Source organism: Cicer arietinum, chromosome 7, assembly GCF_000331145.2.
Source record: "Cicer arietinum cultivar CDC Frontier isolate Library 1 chromosome 7, Cicar.CDCFrontier_v2.0, whole genome shotgun sequence".
In the NCBI taxonomy this organism is placed as follows: domain Eukaryota; kingdom Viridiplantae; phylum Streptophyta; class Magnoliopsida; order Fabales; family Fabaceae; genus Cicer; species Cicer arietinum.
Window position 1 is genome coordinate 11,679,607 of NC_021166.2, and position 19,966 is coordinate 11,699,572.

Sequence of the window (19,966 nt, forward strand, 5' to 3'; positions counted from 1 at the left end):
TTTAAAGCTTGCATTGAGATCTTCAATAAAAATATAACACTAAGTTGCAACCTAACCGTATGTATTAACTGCTTGTTTGTGATCTTTGAGCTCCTACCATTATGAAGTATTAGCATCTATCATATTCTCCACTTTCTATGATGCAGTCACCCTCCAAGCCCAACAAGAATATCCTCCTGATATGCAATGCAAAGATAAGTTTCTCATACAAAGTACAGCAGTGGATTCAAACACTGATGTTGATGAGCTTCCACCAGATACTGTAAGAGAGTCAATAAACTTGTTTTATGTGATCTTTTCTAAAAACTTTTTATAAGAAAAATTGATCAAGGTCAGTTTATTTTGGCTTGCAGTTTAGCAAGGATAGTGGAAAGTTAACAGAAGAATTGAAACTAAGAGTTGTATATATCTCTCCTAACTCATCTCAAGGAAGCAGTAGAGATGATACAATGAAGAACTCCGCACAAAAACTTGATACTTATTCAGTGAGTTTCTCTTGTTCACCCTCCCCTTTGGGAAATCTGTTCCAAGTTTTGTTATTATGCTTCCTCTCAAATTTGCTAATATTATGTATCAAGCTAGAATCCTCATCTTCACATATGGGTCTGGATTTCAAAATGCAAACTAACTTCACACATTTGTGATGGTTCAAGCCTAAGAAATGAGATAAAACATCTCACTCAACTTTACTCTAGGTTATGTCCTTATTCTCTGGGATGGTAATATAATTCTTGGGTTTTATGACAGCTTGGACCTTGGAGTCCATTTTTTTTATGCAGTCCATTCATGTGTATGGTGCAAGATGGATTTGGAGGGAAAAACTTGGGATATAGTAGATGTAGAAAATAACAGTTTGTTCAAATTCCGCTTCATTGCAATACTATAGTTTCTATTTGACAACACTTTGAACTAAATTGCGTATCACCGAACAGTAACAATTTATTAAAATTCCGTTACACTATAGAGCTATAGTGTCACTATTTGGCAACATTGGAAAGTATAGATATTTATCATCTAATGCATTCCAGGTGCAGATTCGCCTTGACAAGTTCGGACAAGTTTGGTCTCAAGTTGGTTTAGCTTGTTAAGGATTCAAATGAAATTTTACCCTTCATTAGACTGGCCATAGACTATATACTGATTTGAGGTGTATGACTTCTGGTGTGACACTAGTCTTCATAATATTTTTACTACCTTGGCAGCTGGCCAACAAATTATATTCACATTCGCAAACATTGTACAAGTGAATTGGTATTTGCGTGATGAGCTTTGTTGCTGAGTTTCAGAGATCATCTATAATAGTACATAGTATTATATATGTTTCTTGCTTCACTATGAACCATTTCCTTCTTTACAGCATTTAATATCCCTTTGTCAAACTTCTTTACATATTCATTACTTAATTTAGATTGAACATAATGAAAATTATCTTTGTTTGAAGAGTCAAGCCTTACAACAATTGAAGGATGAAAGAGATGCCGCTGTCAGAGAAACGCGGCAACTGCAACAGGAACTGGTAATTATGCTACATGTTGTCCTACATAACTCTATGATCATATTATTTGTGTTAAAATTTGATTTGGAGTTTTACTTCCAAGTATAGAATGACTAAACTTGTAGTTGGTTGAAAAAATTACTAAAGTTATGAACCACTCTATTTCATAACAAAATTGCAAAAATTAGAAGGGAAAATAAGTTGACTTATATACAATACAAGACAATCTGAATTATGACCTATTTACTTGATTATAATACATAACTTTATATTTTTGTTTTCATTTCCTATATCTAGATAGAAATATAATGATGCAAGTATTTTTATTCTATGGTGACTAATGTAGACCCCTATGGAGGGAGTTAGTTACTTTTCTGAAATCAAGGTGACATTGGATGGCTAATAATCTGAGTATGATCTAAGGAGACACTTTCTGAAAATAATTGCATCTATAAATTGAGTGATTAGAAACAGTTTTCTTTACAGTTTTATGAGAGACCTCACCTGATGTTTGAGACCTATTGAAAATAGGGAAAAAAATTATGTGGATTTCCTTAGATGTTTTTCGTATGATGCTTAACATATAACATAAAACATTTTTTTGTAGTTATGATAAACTTTGAGAAAATTAGGAATTTGATAAAATTATGGTTGATTAAGTTAAAATTATACGAAAAAGTATTTAAAGAAATGCACCTAAGTTTTTTTTATTATAAATATCTCTAATCCAAATTCTTGTGTTTTGTTGATATGCAGGACATGCTGAAAAGGCGAAGAAATCGTAGAAGTGATCCGGGCTTTTCCTTCACCTTCGCTATGTTTGTGGGCCTTATTGGAACCTTGTTTGGTTTGCTTTTGAAACTTTCATTGTCTTCACCACCTACACAATGATTTCATACTCTTCAGAACCTTTGCATTCCGACCCTTTGTTTTATTATTTATTTATTTATTACTGTAAAGTTCTTTTTACTGATGAAATGAATCATTCTTTTACATTTTTTTTATATATTAAATCATTTTGGAATTTCCTTATACTAAAATTTACTATGCTATTACCTTATTAGTTAAGATATCATTATGGGTTGGATAATATAAAAAATAAGGTATCAAACCAATGGGTACTTTCTATAAAAACATTATTATTATTGGGTGAAAAACCGTCTATTCATTTGTTGTTTTTATTGTTTATGAAAAACATGACTATCTATATATATCATATCACCATCTAGCATTTCTTACGTGTATTTTTGGGATGAAACGAAACGAATATTTAACATACGGTAGCTGACATGTCCAGTTGTTATTGGCTAACTTACGTGGATGGATGGTGGCTCAATCAGTCGATTGTCACGGCCAGGCAAGTCGACAAATTTCTCGACCAAGTCCATAGTCATAAACTATTATTTTAAGAGCTTTCTTTTTTTCACTGACCTTTATTTTTATTTTTTAAATAAAATTGAAGATAGACACTTGCCACACACATATATATAACTTTTACAATGAAGAGGTGAAAAATGAATTTTAGTAATCAATTAAATCATAAATATATTATAATAAAATATTATTTAATGAAATTTTAAAAAGTATTCTGTGATATTTAAATATTTTTTAATTATGATAATTTATGTCTACTTGTATGGTTTAAGAATAGAGAAGCGATAATTTTATTTTGTTTTTTTATAACGGATAAACAGTTAATGTTAATAATTAATTGTTATATTAATATTTTTTTATTTAAATTTGTAATTTGATTCTTAATTTTTTCATTTTGTTAAAGAGAAAATTTTTAAAGGGGAGAAGAATGCTTACGATCGTTTCTTTTTTTGTTTTAATAGTATTATGAAAAGAAAAAGAATAGTCTGAAGAATTTGTCTAGGTATAAAATACTCTTTCAAGGTATTTTTTTAAATTCCTCCAAGTAAGAGATTTTTAGTTTTTATTTTTATGGAGAAAAGTAAACCCTACAAGCTATGATGCTAGTGAAGAGCTACCATTCCTTTCTTCTTTCCTTTTTTTTCAAAGCCTACCATTCCTTTTCCCCATAGCTACCAAACAAATTCTAAGCATTAAACAATACAACAATGTTTACATTATGAAATGGACAATTGACTTTTCATCTTATTTATAGTTAATTATCGTATAATATAATAGTTACCACTTGTTTTTTGTTTTTAAATTACATTGCTTACACCCTTCTAAGAAAAAAAAAAAATACAACGACCTCTATTCTATTTAAGCAATTTAAATATAATAGTAATAACTTAAAAATTTCACGACAAATTTTTTACATCAAATACAAATAAAATAAGTATGGTAGTCTGGTAGATTACAATATATACTCCACCTTATCAAATATTGTCAGATTCTTTTATTATTTAAATAGCATTTGCAGAACTATTAATCACAAATCCCTAATCTAATGTGTATGATTCACATTTCACATTTACATAATCTATATGTGTCTTAATAATTGAGAGTACTATTTTTACAAAGTAGAAGCACATTTTCCTATTTGAGGACATTATATCTTTTAAATTTGTATGTTAAATTGAATTAATTTTATTAGTCTTTAATTAATGCAAAATACATTATGCAATTCTACAAGTAACACAAAAATAACATTTTAGTCTTTTTTTTTTTTTTTTTTTTTTGCAATAAGTTAGTAATTTTTTTTTTGTGTGTCAATTTTATCTTTTATGTTTGTAAATATGTATACTAATAATTTTAATTTCAAACAAGCAAAATTTAAATTCAAAATTCTCTCAAATTTTTGAATAAATTCATGTAATTTTTAAGGAGTTTGATTGCAATAATCATAAGAACATTAACATTCAATTAACTTTTAAAAAAATTAAATAATAGAAAATTCAAGTGAGATATATTTTAGAGTTATTGAAATTAAACGTAAAATTCTCTTAATCTATATCACGAAATCACAGGAAAATTTATTATGTTCTTTAACATGATATGATAACTCAACTCATAATTCAGTTTTAAAAATCTATAACTAAAAATAATTGAAATGAGGTTAAGACTAAAAATAGTTTAATATTGTAATTTTTACAAACATAAAGATCTAATTTAATATAAAATAAAGTTAAAAAATTAATATGATATTTTCATGTAACTTAAAAAGATTAAATGACGTATTTCTCTTTTAATTAATTAATTATCCAACTACAAAAAGTTATTTCTCTAAATAATTATATCAACAAGATATTTGTATAAATAAAATAATTATTTTTTTTTTTGTTAGAGGGATAAATAAAATTATTATTAATACTTTTTTGATTGGATTAATAAATTTTCTATCAATAAAAAACGACATGGATGAATTAATACTCATTTTATCTCACAATAAGTGTCGTATTAACAAAATAAAAATTATTTTACAATAAATGTTATTTATAATTTTCAAATAATTTTAATTATTTTTTTATACTACTTTTTAATAATTATTATATATACAATTTTCAAAATTTATTATACTTTGTATTGATAAGAATAAAAATTTCATCAATAATTATGATAAAAATTTAATAAAATAACTTATATTTTTTTCTGATTATTTCATTTTTTAATAGGTATGTAAATTTTTTAAAACAATTCAGAAAATTGTAATTTAATTTACATGAGAATTTAATTGGTTAGTTAGGCCGGTCTAGAATGAACTGGAAATTTCGCGGTTTCGCTCACCTTACATAAATACCCATATATCGCTCCGTTTTTTCTTTGTCGTTAATCAAAAATCGTTTTCGTTCCGTGCTTCGTGCTATTCTCCTTCCGATCGAAACCGCAATGGACGCTTTTACATCGTTCTTCGATTCCCAATCTTCTTCGAGAAACCGTTGGAGTTACGATTCTCTCAAGAATTTCCGTCAGATCTCTCCCGTTGTTCAGAATCACATCAAACTGGTAAATTAACTAACTAACTAACTAATTTTTTTCCCTCACACTTTCATCAATCAATTTTAATTAAATGACGAAATTAGCCCTTTTCGGATTGATCCTATTGCAGGTATGATTTTAACTTGTAGTGTATCTTTGTAATGTGTTTTGCTATTCTTACACCTATGTTCTCTGTGTTAAACTCATATACCTTGCTTACTAAATCAAGAAAAACATGGAAAAGAGGTGGAGAGTGTAGATTAGAAAGTATTGCTTACTATGTGGGTTTTGTTATAGAGTCCTACTCCTTAAGATAAAAAAAGCATGTCTTTAAAGAGTTCCTCTGTTGGAGAAGATAAACACAACAACAACTTGGAAGGACGATTGCTTGCTGAAGCAGCTCGTACTTATCGTTATGTTAGATATAAGTTGCGAGATCTATCATATGTCCTTAAGCTGCCTATGATTGATTGCATTATTAGAGGTTCTATAAGTTCTCACTGAGGAAGGAGGTGTCTATGATTGATTGCAAGTTGTTTTTGTTTATTCTGCAATTTTTATTATAAATATATAATTAAAGCATTAGTGATTTGGGTTCTTAATATAAATATCATTGTTTTTCAATGTTGATAAGGTAGCTAATGAACCTAAGGACTTGATAAATGCAAACATATGTTTCCTGATTTCACAAGCGAAGCAAACAAAGTTCTTTTAACCAACTTTTTTTCCGATTAAAACATGGCTATATGATACCAATCTCTATTGTTCCTTCTTAACACTTTCTTGAGTTTATTCTTTGTGACATTTATGTAGCTGCTTATATTGCTAGTTTTGAGTTTTGAATGATTAAATGACATTGTTATTTCATTGCTCCAGTCTTATCCTTACCGCATTTGTGGGAACTTCGCTGGCCTTCGCATGTTTCTCAGCGGCAGCTTTAGTTGCCAGGCGTAGGGAGTATCTCTACATTGGTGGCTTGCTTTCTTCTGGGTTGTCTATTCTTATGTGGTTGCACTTTGCTTCATCTGTCTTTGGTGGTTCCACTGCACTATTTAAGTTTGAGGTAAGTGATTATGTTATTATTCTTGCTAGTGCACTGCTACGAACTTGGTAAACAAAATTGTATTATGATATATATTTTTTCCTATACGCATATGAATAAAAGACCATACCGGGTTATTGTTTGCTGCTTTGCAGTTGTATTTTGGGCTTCTGGTGTTTGTTGGCTATGTTGTAGTAGACACCCAAGAAATAATTGAAAGAGCTCATTTTGGGGATCTGGATTATGTGAAGCATGCATTGACCCTGTTCACTGATTTGGCTGCAATCTTTGTGCGTATTCTTGTTATAATGGTGAGTTTGGCTCAATTTTGCTTTTTTTTTAAGATATGTTTTCTTAGTTTGCATTGTTTTTGTTGCTCATGATGATTTGACATTGACAAAGTTTATATTTTCTTTTTACAGTTGAAGAATACATCCGAGAAAAATGAGAGGAAGAAGAAGAGGAGAGATTGATATTCTGACTAACCAGCTTGGGTTCTTTTCGTTTAGTAATATAGTTTGTGCAGAATAAACAACTTGTCTATAAAGTTTCTGTTTAAATTGTTTAGCATTGTTGTCTTCTGTTAAAATCGTGTAAAGTTGTTGGTTTTGAGATAGTTGATTGAATTTAGTTATTCCTTTTGTCCTCAAGTTATTCTGAGCCTATTAGGCTGTGATTGCTTGTCTTTCTACAACCAGCATTCACAGAATACATTAAAACATGTTTACTCATTCATTGGTGTATATGATCATTTGGTCAGATTGTTCGAATAATTAACCCTTAGTTGATGGACAATAGCTCATTGCTTTCCATTGGGGTCTGCAATAACAATGCCAACTCCATCTCCATAGGAGATCTTGATCCATCAAAAGTTCCAAAGTCTATTGTTTTAAATGTCGTCTGTAACTGTATTGTAGAAAAGGCGGAACCAACTGATAAAGAGAAACTAAAATCTGGGCAGTTATAAAATTGGTTGCTTATTAAAGATCTGGGCCATTCAATATTCAATCATTTATTTGAATGGACGGATCGATCATTTGTGCACCGTAAGGAAATTAGGCCATTTGTCAATGGAAAATGTCACCTTTTAATTATATATAAATCTATTTGGAATCTCTAATTATAAAAAATGGAAGATGCTGATATCAGAGTGGGTATGGGTTGAGTCAGATACCCAAGCTAGAAATATTTAAGTGGTTAAAGAAATAGGTTCATAAAGAAAAATATAACTAGTAGACAAAGGGATCGATAAATCTTGTATTTTAATGAAAAAAGGAAAAGAAAGACAGAAACAAAAGGGAGGGACACTATTCCCAAACGTATCTAGACTAACTATCCTAGTAATTTGATTGGATTAGCACATGGAGTGATGGAAATAAGGTATGCAATTGCATGCCAACATAATATTGTTTGCAATTTGCAGCACCTGCTTCAATTATTATACCAAGGAAAATTTCGTCTATTAATATAAACATACCAACTCCCATAAAAAGGAAAAGAATTATTAATAGTTGAATGGAAAACCAAATAATAACGTTCTACCCCTTCTCTATTTGTTTTCAAGCGAAATAAAATTATGTATATACCAATAGACCCAAAAAAAAAAGGTTATGTAAGCCATGATACACACCACTCAACTTTCATTATTAGCCCAACTATTTTTGTGGCTACCGTATGATTAATTTTTGTTGAAAAAAGAAATTATATTCCCTGTTAAAAATTAAACCCATTGCGAGGAAATAAGCTTAAGAGGAAAATGAAGTATATTACTTGTTAAAACAATATTGGGATCTGAAACAAAGATTAACCAAAAAAATAGAAAAACAAACAATTGGAGAAAAAAAAACGAAAATTGGTTACCGTTCTTCGCTTTCTGCAGTTTTGATTAAACTGTTTTCACAATCAAATGCAAACGAAAATAGAGAAGAATAAGTGAAGAATAACACCAAGAATTTACGTGTTCGGTCTCGATTGATGAGACCTACGTCACGGGCAAGCAAGCAAGACAATTCACTATGAATCTTTGAATTTACAAGACTAAAGCCTCTTCAAGATTGTTCTCCGATTATCTATCAATATTGAAACTCAGCAGTACTAGTCTTCATCACAATCTCTCTTTCTTTTCCCTTAAGCTCTCTCTCTCTCTCTGAATTTCTATGAATCATGAATTGCTTATATATCTCTTAGTTTTTCAGCTCTTGCTATTATAACCACAACATTTTTTCAGCTGCTACAATATTACAGTTTTATTTATAGTATACACAAACAAACTAACTCTAACCACCTATCATAACTAACTTGGCCAAAAGTAGTTATAACAACCACTAAAGCTTAACCAACTTTAGTTAGATGATTTGAGACACACATTCACAATTCTCCACCTTGACTCAATATCAGAATAATTCAATCTTTGATTTTGCTGTCATTGCTTCATCTTTACTCTTTGTTGAAGCCAACTATGTCCAAGCAATGCTTGAACTTAGCTTGTGAAAGTGATTTGGTGAATGCATCAGCTGGGTTGTCCTCGGTTGCAATCTTCTCAACTGAAACCTGCTTTGAATCGATCACATCTCTTATAAAGTGATACTTAACATCAATATGTTTAGACTTATTATGATACACTTGATGCTTGGATAAACGTATAACACTTTGACTATCACAATAAATTGAAAAACAATTCTGATTTATTCCTAGTTCACCAATAATTCCTTTCATCCATAAAGCTTCTTTAACACTTTTAGTAAGCGCAATGAATTCAGCTTGAGTTGTAGAAAGTGCTACCACCGACTATGTAATTGCTCTCCAACTTACAACAGTCTCATATAGAGTGAAAACATAACCAGAAATTGATTTTCTAGTGTCCATGTTTCGAGCATAATCGAGTCCACATATCCTTTTATTGGTTCCTTGTAATGATAAGTCTTTTTGAATTTTAAACCTGTCGTTAGTGAGCCATTTAAGTACCTCATAATCCACTTAAGTGCTGACCAATGCAGTGTTCCTGGATTTGTCATAAATCTGCTAACAACATTCACAACATACGTCAAATCTGGACTGCTACATATCCTTCCATACATTATGCTGCCAACTCCACTAGCATAAGGAATGGTACTCATTCTTTGTCTTTCCTCTTCAGTCTTAGGTGAGTCTTGCATAGACAATTTGTAATTTTGTCCCAGAGGAGTAGTAACTTGTTTTGCCTCATGCATTCTATATTTAGTGACAACTTTCTTCAAGTAGGCAGTTTGAGAAAGAAATAGTTCCCCCTTCATTTTGTTTCTTTTTATATCCATTCCTAATATCCTTTTGGCCTCTCCAAGTTCTTTCATCTCAAACTCATTTCTAAGATCAGCTTTGAGCCTTTTAATATGGTCTTTACTTCAGCTTGCAAGAAGAATATCATCCACATAGAATAATAGGTAAATTGGAGAACATTCTTGACTTTTATGAAAAACTGGAGAATGTTCTTGAGCTGGAGAATGTTCTTGAGTTTCCTTTTTCAGAATGTAAACGCAGCTGTCAAAACTACATATTTGGAAACCAGCTCTTATCATGAAATCATCAAACTTCATGTACCATTGCCTAGAACTTTGCTTTAGGCCATACAATGATTTTTTTAAGAAGACAAACTTTGTTTCTGCCTTTAGCAAATCCTTCAGGTTGTTGCATATAAATGGTTTCTTCCAGATCACCATGTAGAAATGTTGTTTTGACATCCAACTGCTCTAATTCCAAGTCTTGTTGAGTTACAATTGAAAGTAGAATTCTGATTGAACAATGTTTTACAACAGGTGCAAATACTTCATTGAAATAAATTCCTTCAAGCTGCGAAAATCCCTTTGTAACTAATCTTGCTTTGAACCTTATCTTCTCTTTACCTTGAATGTCTTCCTTTCTCTTGAACACCCATTGTGATCCAATTACCTTTTGACTCTTAGGAATGTCAACCAAAATCCAGGTTTGATTCTTTTCTAATGATTGTATTTCTTCATTCATAGCTGTCATCCAAGCTTCTTTGTCCTCACTATTAATGGCTTCCTTGTAGTTGTTTGGTTCATCTCTTTGAAGATCTTCAGCAACACTTAAAGCATAACAAATTAAATCCGCTTCACCATATCTGGTTGGAGGCTTGATAACCCTTCTTTCTCTATCCCTTACCAAGTTGTAATTTGCCAAATTTGTTTCTGTTGCAGCATTATCATTAAGTGATGTATCAATTATGTCTTCATGATTAACTCCTTGATCTTCAGGTGGCTCCACCTCAATCTGAACACTCTTATCATTGCTGTTTGAAGCACTATTAAATGAAGATCGTTCTTTGTTTCTTCAATGTTCTTCATTTATGTAGTTCTAAAATGAAGATCGTTCTTTGTTTATGCAATGTTCTTCATTTCTGCAGTTCTAAAATGAAGATTGTTCTTCATTTCTGCAGAACTGAAACGAAGAATGATTTTTGTCAATCATTGGCATTCTTGTTTCATCAAACACTACATCTCTTGATATGATGCACTTGGGATCTCTTGATATGATGCACTTGGGAACACCTTGGCCAATTCTCCACAACTTGTAACCTTTTATTCCTTTAGGATAACTAATGAAAACATATTTAATTGCTCTAGGATCCAATTTATCTCGCCTTGTGTGAGCAAATGCTAAAGAACCAAATATCTTCAGATTTGAGTAGTCAGCTGGTTTTCCATTCCACATCTCAATTGGTGTCTTAAATCCAATAGCTGATGAAGGACATCTATTTATCAAATACACTGCTGTAACTGCAGCTTCTCCCCAGAATGTTTTAGGCAGCCCTGCACTCAAGATCATACATCTGACTCTTTACAAGATTATTTTATTCATTCTTTCAGCAATGCCATTTTGTTGATGGGTGTCTGCAACTGTTCGATGTCTTTGAATACCTAAGTCCCTGCAATACTTATTAAACTATTTTGAAAGATACTCCAAACCATTGTCAGTTCTTAAACATTTCAGCTTAGTTTCTTTTTGAGTTCCAATTTGCATATGCCATTCTTTAAATTTCATAAAAGTGTCACTTTTATTTTTAATGACATAGATCCATACTTTCCTAGAATAATCATCAATTATGGTTAAGAAGTAAGAACAACCAGCATGAGTTTTTGTCCTTGAAGGACCCCACAAATTAGAATGAGCATATTCAAAAGGTCTAGAGGTGTTGTGTTAGCCAACACCAAAACTGCCCCTCTTAGACTTTCCTAGAATACAATGATCACAAAATTCTAATTTTTCAATTTTGTCACCATTAAGCAAATTCTGTTTTGATAGCTCAATTAAGCCTCTTTCACTTACATGTCCTAACCTCATATGTCATATTCTAGAAGACGAATGCAAATTAGAGCTATCAACTGAAGCTTGTGCAATTATAGTAGAACCTTCTAAAATATACAAGTCATTTCTTTAGTGCCTTTAACAATGATATCATCTTTATTAATAATAGTCATGATACCATTTTTTATGTTTGTGGAATATCCTAAAATGTCAAACATACCAATAGAAATTAAAATTCTTTTTAATTCAGGCATGTACCTTACATCATTGAGCAATAACTCATTGTCATTGAACATTTTGAATCTGATTGTTCCTTTTCCTTAGACTTTACATGTTTTGTTGTTGCCAAGAAGAACGACTCCACCATCACGAAGGTCTATTGATTCAAAATAATACTTTCTTGGACACATGTGGAAAGTACAACCTGAGTCTAATACCCAGTTATTTTCACCTTCAGAATTTGAAATCATCAACACCTCTGCAGATTCATAACCAGCATCAACAAGTGCAACATTTCCCGAATCTTGAGAGTTTCTTGATTCATTTCTTTCTGGGAAATCTTTCTTGAAATGTCCCTTCTTGTGACAATGAAAGCATTTATACTTCCCTTCAGGTTTTGACTTTGAATTGGACCTTTGTTTATTTCCATTTGATCATTTCCTTTCAATTCTTCCTCTGGTCACATTCGGAATTTCAGCATGATTATCATTCTTGAACTTAATTCTTTTATAGTTTTCCTTTGTCTGGATGGATGTATGAACTTCTTCAAGAGTAATTGTTTGTTCTCTTCCAAACATTATAGCATCCTTGAAATGTTCATATGAACTTGGCAGGGCTCTAAGCAATGTCAGAGCTTTGTCTTCATCATCTAGCTTGACTTCTAAATTTTCTAAATCATCAAGAATCTTGTTAAAATCAGCAAGTTTCATTGTAACTGGTTTATCTTCATCCATTTTAAAAGAGAACAATTGTTGTTTTAAGAAGAGTCTATTTGAAACTGATTTAGTCATGTAGAGAGATTCAAGTTTAAGCCATAAGGTTGCTGCAGTTGGTTCTCTTGCAACTTCCCTCAAAGCTTTGTCTCCAAGACACAAAATGATAGTGCTCTTTACTTTTTCAACCAGTTCTTCATTTTCTCATGCAATCATTGTTGCAGGTAGAGTCGATTCACCCTCAACGCATTCACCAAGCCTTGCTGTACCAAAACAACATGCATCTTTATCTTCCATAAACCAAAATCATTTAATCCATTGAATTTTTCAATGTCAAATTTTGTGGTTCCAACCATTGTTGCTCCCTTCCCACAGACGGCGTCAATTGTTAAAACAATATTGGGATCTGCAACAAAGATTAACCAACAAAACAGAAAAACAAACAATTGCAGAAGAAAAAAAACGAAAACGAAAACTGATTATCGTTCTTCGTTTTCTGCAGTTTTGATTAAACTGTTTTCACAATCAAATGCAAATGAAAATAAAGAATGATAGGAGAAGAATAACACCAAGAATTTACGTGTTCGGTCTCAATTGACGAAACCTACGTAACGGGCAAGCAAGCAAAACAATTCACTATGAATCTTTGAATTTACAAGACTAAAGCCTCATCAAGATTGTTCTTCTAGTATCTATCGATATTGAAACTCAGCAATACTAGTCTTCATCACAATCTCTCTTTCTTTTCCCTTAATCTCTCTTTCTCTAAATTCCTAGAAATCATGAATTGTTTATATCTCTCTTAGTTTTTCAGCTGCTACAATATTACAGTTTTATTTATAGTATACACAAGCAAACTAACTATAATCACCTATCATAACTAAGTTGGCCAAAGGTAGTTATAACAACCACTAAAACTTAACCAACTTTAGTTAAATAATTTGAGACACACATTCACATAACTAGATAGTAACTATTGTGTCTTTATGCTAAAAAATAAAATAAAATAAAATAAAAACTATTGTGCATTTCAGAGAGAGTCATAGATTCCAAGGTTGAGTATGAGATTGGATGTGAAATGATTCAAGCTTATGTGAGTTGGTAGCGTGTTATCCTAATTATTATAAAATTTAAAACAAAATAGCTAGGTCCTGATCTAAAAACATCATCAGATGTTGTGTATAGTAGTAAAAAAGGAAAATTCAATGCTTCATCCTTAAGGAATCATATGAGACAAGAAGAAAGCCGAAGAATTAATACTCGTAAATGACATATTTTAATTACTATTTGGTAATCCAAGTCCATGTCAAAGACTGGGTATACGACGGATTTTCCGTTTCCAATTTATTTTTGGTACAAAGTTTATTTATTGCTTTGAAAAAGTATATCAGCGCAACTACTATATAAGGGATTTTGACATGAATATTCTTTTTTTTTTCTTTTTTAATTCTAAAATGTCCTATGTTGAAAAAAATTTATAGAATTGTCTTACTTTTTGTCTAGTTGTTGATCGCAATCTAGAAATGCTGACTATCTGAAATTTTTTTTTTCATCCTCAACACAAGGTCGCATCCTCAGGATGCGACCATCTACTATATATATTTTTTTTGCCATTTTATTAATTTTGTTAATTATTATTTAATAAATTATAAATAATTAAAATATTTAAAAATTCAAAAAAATATTAATACAATAAAAATATATTAATAAATAATAATAATTTTAATAATGTTTTAAATTTTAATAAAAATAATAATAGTAATAATAATAATAAAGTAAATTATATTAATAAAATAAAATTAATTAAATTGAACCAATAAAACACGTTAAATTAAAGAAAAAATACTAAAGAAAAAAATATATCAAATTTATATTTTATCATTATTATTATTATTATTATTATTATTATTATTATTATTTATTAGATAAGAAAAATAGGAGGAGGTTGTTATAATAATTTGCCAAAACAAAAAATAGGAGGATGTTGTTATAAGAATGTGTCAAAATAAATAACGTGTTCCTTATATTTTGCCGATAAAATAATTTCTTAACAACCTCTTGTTTAACTGCATTTTTTTCTCCAATATAATGTGTTTTATTTTATTTTATTAATAGTATTTTGATTTTTTAATTATTTTTAATTTATTAAATAATCAATAACTCAATTGTTAACAAAAATAATATTAAGTGTTAATTTACCAGCAAAATAGCATATTATGTCGGGTATCTGGTTATACTAAGAAACATTGTTCAAGCTGGTACATCTAGATGTATTTTTTTCTTTTGATTTAATGCAATTTTATTTTAATGTATTAATATAATTTTCTTATTATTATTATTATTATTATTATTAAAATTATTATTATTATTTTTCTTTTTTTTTAATGTACTTTTTCTTTTATTTTATTAATAGAATTTTCTTTTTATTATTATTATTATTTTTCTTTTTATTATTATAATTATTAAAAGTTATATAATATTATTAAATTTATTATTATTATTTATAATAGTATTTTGAATTTTTAAATATTTTAATTATTTTTAAATTATTTAATAATAATAAATATAATTTACCCAATAACAACTGAGGCTAAAAAGTAAGACATTTTTATATTTTCTTAAAAGTGGGGCATTTTGAGATTATAATTTAAAAAAGAGGATATTTCCATCAAAATCCCACTATATAAAGAGTATATCTGCCTAAAGAAGAAAAAAAAATTAATTCATTTTTATCCTTTATTTTTTATAAATAATAAACATTAGTATTTTTTATCGTAATTTTTAAAAGAGTTGTAAGATTATTATCTATTGAGGTATAATAATAAATTAGTTATAAAATCAAATGTACAAATTTAATAATAACAAGATAAAAAAATAATTCTGGTAAATATTTTTATTTTGAAAATTTTATTATTTATTTCAAAGCATCTAATAAGAGTTTTTTCAAGTGTAATTTTATTATTTGACTAAACAATTTTTTTTTTAAAGAAGATAATAGTAGATATATATTGACAATTGTTAAAATATATTTCAATTATTAGATGTTAATATAACTTTTACTGTAATTGTGAAAATGAATAAAATACATTACAAAAATTAATAAAAGACTACAATAAATATTAAATAAAAAAATAATGAGTAAAATTATATTTAAACTTTTAAAAAAAATTAATATTTTTAGTGAATTTTTAATGTAATAAAAAATTATTAAAAAATAAAATTATATTAATTAAAGGGTGTAATTTTTTTTACATGATTAAATTAAATACAATTAAATTAGTTGAGGTGTGTTTATATAGTCTTCTGTACCACCAAATATAACTTTGACCAAACAAAACTTAAATTTCCAACAATATAAGTCAGACATTGTAACTACTCCATCAAGATTAAAATATGACCCAATATAACTGAATGCACACTAATTAAAAATAATTATTTAATCTATATTATCCTTATGTAATTTTTTTTACATATGCATCGCATCACATTTTATAATGTATCTATTTTAAAAATTAATGTAACAAAAAAAGCATAAAAAGTGACTTTATGATAGAACATGATTAGATATGTGTAAGAGTGTAATTATCGGTGCATTGCAATTAATTAATCTTTCCATATATTAGTTAAATTTATTTAAATTTTTATTGTAATTAAAATAATTTTTTGTAGATAAATGATTTTTTTTAATAAAAATAGACAAATATTAATTTTTAGTATATCAAAGTGAGATGAATATTCTCATGTGTAATTTATACATAAAGAGATAATTTAGAAGAAATTCATTTACTTTTCTCTATCTTTAAATGGTATCGGATCACTCGCCTGTAAACTATACATGAAGGAATTCATTTTCCATGTTAGTTGTTAGAGTTCAAACATTAAATTTTATTCTCAAACTCTTTCAAGTGTTTGGACTTAAACTATTTAACCTACGCATTGCTGCTAGAGATATTGTAGTCAAAATAATAATTACATCCTTCAAACTATTTTTCATTTAATTTTTATGAAAGCTTTGTTCACTAAAATAATAATTTTTAAATATTTATATTATACTAGACACGACTCTTATTTTTATATTTGACTATGGACTACGAAATTATTTCATTGTAACGAGGGGCACGATGCCTTGGATTTTATTTTCAAAGAGGGCTGCGACAAAATTGAGATATATATATATATATTTTTTTTTTTTTTAAAAACTAATCAATAAAATATTCTATTTTTTCATTAGCATCTCTATCTTGTCGTTGAATAGATGTGTCAAAATAAATAATATGTTACATTATTTTAATAATTTTTTATTGTGCAGATAAATATATACTATTTTAACAATTCCTTTTATTAACGGATAAACTAGCAACATAATTTTATTTTACTAACATCTGACTTCTATTTTTTCTCTGAATCTAATAAAAAAAAGTAAATCATAAAAATAAAATCAAACAAAATACATTAAATGGAAGAAAAATATATATTAAATTGAACCCAAAAAAATATGAAATTTAAATTAATGTTGCCCACTTAAATGTCATCCAATTCGATCTTCATGTACCTATCTTGCATTGTTATCATATTCTTGGATGACAATCTAAACGTGAAATGGGAAGACATCATTAATTTAAATTTCATGTATTTTTTTCTCTTCGTTTTGATGTTTTTTTTTTGTCTTCAATTGAATGTATTTTGTTTGATTTTACTAATATAATTTACTTTTTTTTTTTAACTTTTTTTATTAAATTCGGAGAAAAAATATGAGGAAATTGTTAACAAAATAGAATTAAATTGCTAGTTTATATGTAAAATGCAAAATATGAGAGAGTTGTTAAAATAATATAGATTCATAGGCAGGATAGAAGGGGGTTGTTAAAGTAATATAACACATTATTTTAACAACTTCCTTTTATTAACGGATAAACTAGCAACTTAATTCTATTTTATTAACAACTGACTTCTATTTTTTCTCTGAATCTAATAAACAAATAAACAAAAAAGTAAATCATATAAATAAAATCAAACAAAATAATTAAATAGAAGAAAAATATATATTAAATTGAACCCAAAAAAATATGAAATTTAAATTAATGTTACCCACTTAAATGCCATCCAATTCGATCTTCATGTACCTATCTACATTGTTATCATATTGTTGGAGGACAACCTGAACGTGGAATGGAAAGACATCATTAATTTAAATTTCATGTATTTTTTTCTCTTCGTTTTGATGTATTTTTTTTTTCTTCAATTCAATGTATTTTATTTGATTTTATTAATATAATTTACTTTTTTTTTACTTTTTATTTATTAAATTCAGAGAAAAAATATGAGGAAATTGTTAACAAAATAGAATTAAGTTACTAGTTTATCTGCAAAATGCAAAATATGAGAGAGTTGTTAAAATAATATAAATTCATATGCAGGACAGAAGGTAGTTGTTAAAGTAATATAACATATTACTTATTTTGGCACATTTATTCAGTTGCATCGTTGATACTTTTTTTCTATATATATATATTTTGTATGATTTTATTAATATAATTTTGTTTTTTTAAATATTTTATTTATTAAATTAACAATTATTCTTTTATAAACATAAAAAATAAAATAAAAATTAAAGGTAATAGATTGTCGAGATGCGACATCTCGAATGTAAAAAAAAGACTATGGCAATTTAGTATATACTTTTTAATATAAATCCACAAAATTGACAAAAGGGGGAATGTGGTTTTATATATAGAGAGAGAATAAAAATATAAATTTATTTGATAAAATTTACTTTATATTAAAGATGATAATTAATTTTATGAGTTTTGTTTAAAAATTTTTTGTAAAAAAAAGGATAACATTATTAACATTTTAAAACATAAAAGATCAAATTATTTACTTAAAATTAAATAAAGATACAATTTGAAAAAAAAAAAGACTAAAATGTTATCTGAAACTAAGTTAAAAGAGCACATAAACAATTACATATATATATATATATATATTCGAAGTAGAAGGTCCAGGATGCGCCCATTTATAATTTTTTATTTTTTATCTTTTAACTATTATACGTTAAGAGGTTATAGATGACCACATCTTTGGAATGAGAATATATTGGTGAGTTTTTTTTTAAAAGGATATATATAAAAAAAAAAAATGGAGAATGTTTGGGCATAATATTTATTTGATTACACATATAAACCAAAAAAAAAAGTTAAAAGAAAAATATTAAATGATAAGACTAAATTATTTTTTGTATTTGTTTGAGTGTGTTTGAAAAATTTTGTACTTTGGTGAATAGAAAAGTTATATTATGCTTTTATATCTTAGTTGAAATGACAATATATCGATATTATTTTATTGAAGATCATATTTTTGTTTCGAATCTCGAATTTTACAATCGAATGTAAGTTATTGATGATATATTTATCATCTCATTTATAGAAAAAAAAATACTCCTTGATTTATCAATAATAAGAAATTGAAGTATATCAATTCTGTTTTGCTTTTTTTTATTTATTTATAAATGTAGTACATCAATTTTTTTTTGAAAAGGCTCATGATTCTACACAATCGAGTTAGTTTCTAAATAAATGTAGAAAATGGACAATTGAGTGTATATGTTTGCAAATGCTTCTCATTTAGTGAATGGTAGTCTAAAAAAATAATTCAGTATCGAAAGGAGATTCAAATAAGGTGATCTTTTTACACCGTTCTTGTTTTTTATAGTGGTTGAAGACTTGAACTCTAGATACTAAGTTATTCAGGTTGGTCACCACTCTAATTTTTGTATTTATGATATTCAGTTTGTAGACGATAGGCTTACTATTGGACGCTAAAAATTATCTTTCATCAAAACATGTTAATGGGGTGAATGCTAATAGTTTGTGGATGGAAGAATCAATCTAACTGACCAACTCACTATGCTACGTTAGTGCCAATTCTTTAGCGAATTAAGCTGAACAAACAAACTTGAATAATAAAGTTCAAAATTCAACTTGTTCCAATATTGTTTTTGTGATATTATAATAAGGTTTTTAAATTATCACATAAGAAATTGAGAATGAATGTTTTTATTTTTTTCACACATTAAGAATGAAGGTTGAAATGGCTATTTCATCTACAAAATAAAGGGCTATAATTGACCTGACTGAATTTACAGGGTCTGGTTGCAAGATCTGTCAAGTTGGTGAGGTGTGAATTCCTAAATTAATATTGCTGAAAGACTTTTTAAAAATAAAATAAAGGTTATCAATAATGCAAGACATGTTCTTTGGAATAACAGAACCATTGGATTTGTCTTTGTTTTAGGCTTGTTGGCTGTTG

General features: G+C 28.1%; 2 protein-coding genes across 3 annotated transcripts in view; both read left to right on the forward strand.

Moving 5' to 3' along the window:
* LOC101497009 (vesicle-associated protein 2-1-like) overlaps positions 1–2,527 on the forward strand; it is a 4,843-nt gene extending 2,316 nt beyond the window's left edge. For both annotated transcript variants that reach the window (XM_004508899.4, XM_073370796.1), the window contains 4 exons: positions 147–262; positions 354–485; positions 1,442–1,516; positions 2,252–2,527. In XM_004508899.4, coding sequence (XP_004508956.1) covers positions 147–262; positions 354–485; positions 1,442–1,516; positions 2,252–2,386 — 458 coding nt within the window. In that variant the 3' untranslated portion in view covers positions 2,387–2,527. The remainder of the gene's footprint in view (positions 1–146; positions 263–353; positions 486–1,441; positions 1,517–2,251) is intronic.
* Positions 2,528–5,240: 2,713 nt separating this feature from the next.
* Positions 5,241–7,059, forward strand: LOC101493682 (bax inhibitor 1-like; the record flags this gene model as incomplete). The annotated part of the gene is made up of 4 exons (XM_004508974.4): positions 5,241–5,410; positions 6,260–6,446; positions 6,581–6,736; positions 6,848–7,059. Coding segments are annotated over 4 exons (564 nt in total), but the record flags the coding sequence as incomplete, so codon positions are not given.
* Between the last annotated feature and the right edge of the window lie 12,907 nt (positions 7,060–19,966).